At 47.5% G+C, this 7,365-nt stretch overlaps 1 protein-coding gene and 1 long non-coding RNA gene across 2 annotated transcripts in view; both read left to right on the top strand.

Annotated features, from left to right (window-relative positions):
* Positions 1-5,805, top strand: part of LOC135508847 (RNA-binding Raly-like protein) — a 43,760-nt gene extending 37,955 nt beyond the window's left edge. The window contains exon 4 of the mRNA XM_064929053.1: positions 5,610-5,805. Within this exon, the coding sequence (XP_064785125.1) occupies positions 5,610-5,805 (196 nt within the window). The remainder of the gene's footprint in view (positions 1-5,609) is intronic.
* A 937-nt stretch (positions 5,806-6,742) lies between these two features.
* Positions 6,743-7,365, top strand: part of LOC135509552 (uncharacterized) — a 4,290-nt gene continuing 3,667 nt past the window's right edge. Inside the window, exon 1 of the long non-coding RNA XR_010450947.1 lies at positions 6,743-6,850. This is a non-coding gene — a long non-coding RNA (uncharacterized LOC135509552). The remainder of the gene's footprint in view (positions 6,851-7,365) is intronic.

Genomic DNA, 7,365 nt, shown 5'->3' on the forward strand with positions numbered 1-7,365 from the left:
AGTATGATGCTGCCACCACCATGCTTCACTGTGGGGATGGGGTTCTCTGGGTGATGGGAAGTGTTGGGTTTGCTACCAGACATAAAGTTTCCTTGACAATTTTAGTCTCATCTGACCCCTATGTTTGGGGAGTCTCCCACATGCCTTTTGGCGAACACCAAAAGTGTTTGCTTATTTTTTTCTTTAAGCAATGTTTTTTCTGGCCACTTTTCCATAAAGCCCAGCTCTGTGGAGTGTACAGCTCAAAGTGGTCCTATGGACAGATACTCCAATCTCCGCTGTGGAGCTTTGCAGCTCCTTTGGGGTTATCTTTGGTCCCTCTGATTAATGCCGTTCTTGCCTGGTCCGTGAGGTTTGGTCTTATCTTTCTTATTTAGGGTCTTCATAGCAGAGGGGATGAATACATATGCACGCACCACTTTTCCGTATTTATTTTTTATAATTTTTTGTAACAAGTTCTTTTTTTCAGTTCACTTCACCAATTTGGACTATTTTGTGTATGTCCATTATATAAAATCAAAATTAAAATCTATTTAAATTACAGGTTGTAATGCAACAAAATAGGAAAAATGCCAAGGGGGATGAATACTTTTGCAAGGCACTGTACTTCATGTGGAATAGAGATCAATGTAGTCATGGCTCTATGTAATACTGTGTGCTTCCCATAGTCTGTTCTGGACTTGGGGACTGTAAAGAGACCTCTTGTGGCATGTAATTGTGGGGTATGCATGGGTGTTCAAGCTGTGTGCCAGTAGTTCAAACAGACAACATGTCTCACACCTCTCATAAATACAAGTAGTGATGAAGTCAATCTCACCTCCACTTTCAGCCAGTAGAGATTGACATGCATAATCATTAATATTAGTGTCCTGTGTACATCCAAGGGCCAGCCATGCTGCCCTGTTCTGAGCCAATTGCAATTTCCCTAAATCCTTTTTTGCGGCACCTGACCACACGACTGAACAGTAGTCAAGGTGCGACAAAACTAGGACTTGTAGGACCTGCCTTGTTGATAGTGTTGTTAAGAAGGCGGGGTAGCGCTTTATTATGGACAGATTTCTCCCCATCTTATCTACTGTTGTATCAATATGCTTTGACCATGACAGTTTACAATCCAGGATTACTACAAGCGGTTTAGTCATCTCAACTTGCTAAATTTCCACATTATTTATTACAAAATATAATTTAGGTTTAGAGTTTAGTGAATGATTTGTCCCAAATACAATGCTATTAGTTTTAGAAATATTTAGGGTTAACTTATTCCTTGCCACCCACTCTTTGTCAAGTGCTGCAGTCATTTCAGTTACTGTGGTAGCTGACGTGTATAGTGTTGAGTCAGTGTCAGTGGCATGTTGAGTCAGTGTCAGTGGCATGTTGTTCGTAAAGATTGAAAAAAGCAAGGGGCCTAAACAGCTACCCTGGGGAATTCCTGATTCAACCTGGATTATGTTTGAGAGGTTTCCATTAATGTACACCACCTGTGTTCTCTTAGACAAGTAATGCTTATCCACATTATAGCAGGGGGTGTAAAACCATAACACATACATTTTTACAGCAGCAGACTATGATCAATAGTGTCAAAAGCTGCACTGAAGTCTAACAAGACAGCCCCCACAATCATTTTATCATCAATCAATCATCTCTCAGCCAATCATCAGTCATTTGTGTAAATGCTGTGCTTGTTGAGTGTCCTTCCCTATAAGCGTGCTGAACATCTGTTGTCAATTTATTTACTGTGAAATAGCATTGTATCTGGTCAAACACTTTTTTTCCAGAAATTTACTAAGACTAATTGGCTAATTGGTCAGCTATTTTTGAGCCAGTAAAGGGGGCTTTTGTCACACCCTGACCATAGTTTGCTTTGTATGTTTTATGTTTTGGTTGGTCAGGGTTTGAGCTGAGTGGGCATTCTATTTACATGTCTAGTTTGTCTAGTTCTATGTTTGGCCTGATATGGTTCTCAATCAGAGGCAGGTGTTAGTCTGTTTCGGTTTTCGTGTTACGTTTCTTGTTTTGTAGTGTTTGTGTTTTAGTTGTTTTATTAAAACATGAATATCAATAGCCACGCCGCATTTTGGTCCGACTCTCCTTCAACCAAAGAAAACCATTACAGAATCACCCACCACAACAGGACCAAGCGGCGTGACAACAAGCAGCAGCAGCAGCAGTGGGAGAGGCTGCATTATTTGGAGGACTGGACATGGGAGGATGAGTTGGACGGTAAAGGACCCTGGGTACAGCCTGGAGAATATCGCCGACCCAAAGAAGAGCTGGAGGCGGTGAAGGCGGAGAGGCGCTGGTATAAGGAGGCAGCACGGCGGCGTGGATGGAAGCCCGAGAGTCAGCCCCAAAAATGTATTGGGGGGGGCTCACAGGAAGTATGGCGAAGCCAGGTAGGAGACCTGCGTCAACTTCCTGTGGTTACCGGGGGGCTAGAGAGACCGGGCAGGCACCGTGTTATGCTGTGAAGCGCACGGTGTCCCCAGTGCAGGTGCATAGCCCGGTGCGATACATTCCAGCTCCGCCTATCGGCCGGGCTAGAGTGGGCATCGAGCCAAGTGCCATGAAGCCGGCTCTACGCATCTGGTCTCCAGTGCATCTCCTTGGGCCGGCTTACACAGCACCAGCCTTGCGCATGGTGTCCCCGGTTCGCCTGCATAGCCCAGTGCGGGCTATTCCACCTCGCCGCACTGGCAGGGTGACCGGGACCATTCAACCGGGTAAGGTTGGACAGGCTCGGTGCTCAAGAGCTCCAGTGCACCTGCACGGTCCGGTCTATCCGTCACCACCTCCACGCACCAGCCCTCCGGTGGCAGCCCCCCGCACCTGTCTCTCCGGCTCATCCGTACAGGTGCTCCCATCTGTCCAGCGCTGCCGGAGCCTTCCTCCTCTCCAGTGCTGCCGGAGTCTCCCGCCTGTCCAGTGCTGCTGGAACCTTCCTCCTCTCCAGTGCTGCCGGAGTCTCCCGCCTGTCCGGCGCTGCTGCCGGAGTCTCCCGCCTGTCCGGCGCTGCTGCCGGAGTCTCCCGCCTGTCCGGCGCTGCTGCCAGAGTCTCCCGCCTCTCCGGCGCTGCTGTCGGAGTCTCCCGCCTGTCCGGCGCTGCTGTCGGAGTCTCCTGCCTGTCCGGCGCTGCTCTCGGAGTCTGAAGAGCCCCTCTGCCCAGAGCCGCCAGAGCCCCTCTGCCCAGAGCCGCCAGAGCCCCTCTGCCCAGAGGCGCCAGAGCCCCTCGGCCCAGAGGCGCCAGAGCCCCTCAGCCCAGAGGCGCCAGAGCCCCTCAGCCCAGAGGCGCCAGAGCCCCTCAGCCCAGAGGCGCCAGAGCCCCTCAGCCCAGAGCAGCTGTCCCTCTGTCCCGAGAAGCTGTCCCTCTGTCCCGAGCAGCTGTCCCTCTGTCCTGAGCAGCTGCCCCTCTGTCCCGAGCAGCTACCCCTCTGTCCCGAGCTGCACCTCTGTCCCGAGCTGCCCCTCTGTCCCGAGCTGCCCCTCTGTCCCGAGCTGCCCCTCAGTCCAGTGGGGTCATTAAGTAGGGTCGCTGTGGTCGGAGGCCAAGGAAGCCAACAAGGTGGGGAACTAAAACTATGGTGAAGTGGGGGCCACGTCCAGCACCAGAGCCGCCACCGCGGACAGATGCCCACCCAGACCCTCCCCAATAGGTTCAGGTTTTGTGGCCGGAGTCCGCACCTTGGGGGGGGGGGGGGTACTGTCACACCCTGACCATAGTTTGCTTTATATGTTTCTATGTTTTGGTTGGTCAGGGTGTGAGCTGTGTGGGCATTCTATGTTACATGTCTAGTTTGTCTAGTTCTATGTTTGGCCTGATATGGTTCTCAATCAGAGGCAGGTGTTAGTCATTGTCTCTGATTGGGAACCATATTTAGGTCGCCTGTTTGGTGTTGGGTTTTGTGGGTGATTGTCCTTGTCTCTGTCTCTGTGTTACTTTGCACCAGTATGGGCTGTTTCGGTTTTCGTGTTACGTTTCTTGTTTTGTAGTGTTTGTGTTTTAGTTGTTTTATTAAAACATGAATATCAATTGCCACGCCGCATTTTGGTCCGACTCTCCTTCAACCAAAGAAAACCGTTACAGCTTTACTATTCTTGGGTAGCGGAATGACTTCATCTTCCCTCCATTCCTGAGGGCACACACTTTCTAGTAGGCTTAAATGGAAGATGTGCCATTGAGATGTTTCTACAACTTGATTGGAGTTGGACATGATTTGGAAAGGCACACATCTGTCTATTGCATGTCAGAGTAAAAACCAAGCCATGAGGTCGAAGAAATTGTCTGTAGAGCTTGCCAAAAGGCACCTAAAGGACTCTCAGACCATGACTGGGGACTGGAAGACTAGTCAGGATCGAGGGACAGATGAACAGAGCAAAGTACAGAGAGATCCTTGATGAAAACCTTCTCCAGAGCGTTCACAACTTAAGACTGAGGGCGAAGGGTCACCTTCCAACCGGACAATGACCCTAAGCACACTGCCAAGACAGTGCCAAAAAAGTCATACTTTCCGAATGCACTGCATTTCCTTTTCAAGTCAAGTAGGAGTTTAGTGTGGTCCTCAGTAAGGAAAAGGCAACAGCAACCCTCACATATAAGCCTACCTGATCCCCTCCTTGTGATCGCTTTTGATCCCCTGATTGACAGCAGCAATATGTTAGGGGTTTTAGTAGACGAAGGTCAGGATCAATCTTCAGAGTGACGGGAGTTGGGTGGGTGGATGAGGAGTGTATGGGCGGAAACCATAGATCATAGGCAGCATCTCTGTCAAACTACACAATCTCAGAGATGACTACCTCTATCTTCTCTGGCATGTCACACATACACACAAAGCTGCGGTGATCGTGCTGGTATCGGAAGAGATGCCTGCACTTAGAGAGATGAATGGGCTGGTTAACCTCAAATGCTCTGAGAGAGAGAGAGAGAGAGAGAGAGAGAGAGAGAGAGAGAGAGAGAGAGAGAGAGAGAGAGAGAGAGAGAGAGAGAGAGAGAGAGAGAGAGAGAGAGAGAGAGAGAGAGAGAGAGACACCGAGACACTGAGAGATATTAAGAGAGACAGAGGAAGAGAGAGAGAGAGAGGGGATATGCTGCCTCTTAGCCCAGACCAGTGCAAATCAAAGCTCCCCAGAGCTATTTGGCGCACCAGGCTATGAGATCAAATGAAAATCGATTACATCAGTATATCACTGGGATTATCTAGTACATTTACTCCATATGTAATGGCACCAAATGGCTTATGAATATTATAAACGAGTCCACTATTTAATTGAATTGGCATGAATAACCTAAAACTGAACATTTGTCTGGAGGAAGGTGTTTTCAGTGCTGCCAGCCTGCCAGGAAGATTGAGTCTCCTCCTACAGTGGACAGTATTTGGAAAGTCTATGGTCAACTCTCTTTTGGGAATTTAGGAAAGGTTGCTCTGACACGTCAGCAGATGATTGTTTTAAAGAGCATGCGTTTATGAGACTTAGAACCTATAGCTGTCATTGCCTGGTCCTATCATATGGTCAGGAAATCCTTAGGACCCTAGGACCATAGGTTTTGTTTACTTACAAATATGACAAAGTACTTACTGTATAATTACTTATTAGATCATGTTGTTTCCCCACAGGGTGTTTGACTACCAGCGTGTCCCAGCCTCCATGATGCCAGCCCCAGTGGAGCCCAGCCCTATGAAACACTCCCATGGCCCCTCTTCCTCCTCCGGCCTGCACCGCTCCAGAGACAGACTACAGGGCAAGAGGAGTGCCCAGCGCACCGGCTCTTCCAGCAACAGGGCTAAGTGTAAAGGACCCCACACACTGTAACACACACACTCACAACAGACTCTTTACAATGTTAGCCCACGCACACCTGCACTCGCACACAGACACACTCGTAACAAAAAAAAAAAAAAAAATTACAGGGTGAATGTCATCTGTGTATGTGCACTTAGCGTTTTATCTCAAATGTGTGTGTGTGTGTGTGTGTGTGTATATCGGCTTCATTGCACTGAATATGTGTGTTTGTATGTGTGTGCCTATGAATCCACTTGGGAGTGTGTGTATATTGAATGCCTGAGTGTTCCTCCTAGTGTAATGCCATGTCTGCATGGGGGGAAGCAGCCCTGGGAGCCCCAGGGCACAGTCAGAAGCACCAGATGGTCTCTTCATTAAAAGCCTTTTGACTGCAGGGCCCCTCTCCTTCCACTACCCAGCCTATCAACATGCTGCAATTATACCAAGTTAATAGTGCATAACAAATAAGAATTGTTTATACTAGTTTATTACAAGCCTTAATAGTTTTTACTGCCAGCCCATCATAGGGGAATTAGATTGTCTTTGTTGCTGCAGAGGTCAAACAGCTTTTAATAGGAAAGAGTTTCAGGGTTGTTTTCTCAGAGCTGGGGTTGTGATATGAATTTCCCATTAAAGACCATAGGCTAGTGGAGAGGAGATGTTCAGGCCCTGGGAGTGAGGGTGCTTCCACTACACTAAGTGATGGTGGCATGCATGGGAAAGACAAAGTGAGTATGTGTATGTGAGTACAGGCTTCAACACTATGAACTATTACAGGCCTCTCTAGGCCAAATCCTATTTTAAGACCTGCGCTCACAACTTGGGCTTTCGTGCAAATCATACATCAATGTTAATGGGAGATTTATGTCATTTTCTCTCAAAAGAGGATTATTATTTCTTAAAACTAAATTCTCCCTCCATTTCTCTCTCCCTCTTTCTCTCCCTCTCTCTCCCTCTACAGTGAAGCTGGCAGAGCTGTTGGCCATAAAGAGTGAGTTGACTCTGATCAAGGTGCAAATTGATGGACTGCTGGACAGTGTGGAAAAGATGGACAGACGGAGAAAAGATCACTCAGGTAGAAGGGTTGGAGTTTGGATTGGAGAGTTTATTTCATATTATAAACTTGATGTTTTGAGCCCTGAATAATGATTGGCTGACAGCCGTGGTTTATCAGACTGTATACCATGGTATGACAAAACATTTATTTTTACTGCTCTAATTACATTGGTAACCCGTTTATAATAGCAATAAGGCACATCAGGGGTTTGTGATATATGGCCAATATAGCACGGCTAAGGGCTGTATCCAGGCACTCCTGGTTGCGTCGTGAATAAGAACAGCCCTATTGGCCATATACCACACCCCATCGTTCCTTATTGCTTAACTATCTTGTCATTCGGAGCTTAACTTACAGAATTTCCCCTGCTAACATTACATTGTTTTGTAATCCTCTTCAGAGTCTATGATAATGAGAGATAACACGTGGAGGAGAAAATGACTATTCATTGATTAAAGTAAAGAACTACTTAACATGGCCAAAATTATGAAACATCTCATTCCAAAATCATGGGCATTATTATGGAGTTGGTC

Source organism: Oncorhynchus masou, chromosome 22 (genome assembly GCF_036934945.1).
Source record: "Oncorhynchus masou masou isolate Uvic2021 chromosome 22, UVic_Omas_1.1, whole genome shotgun sequence".
Lineage (NCBI taxonomy): Eukaryota > Metazoa > Chordata > Actinopteri > Salmoniformes > Salmonidae > Oncorhynchus > Oncorhynchus masou.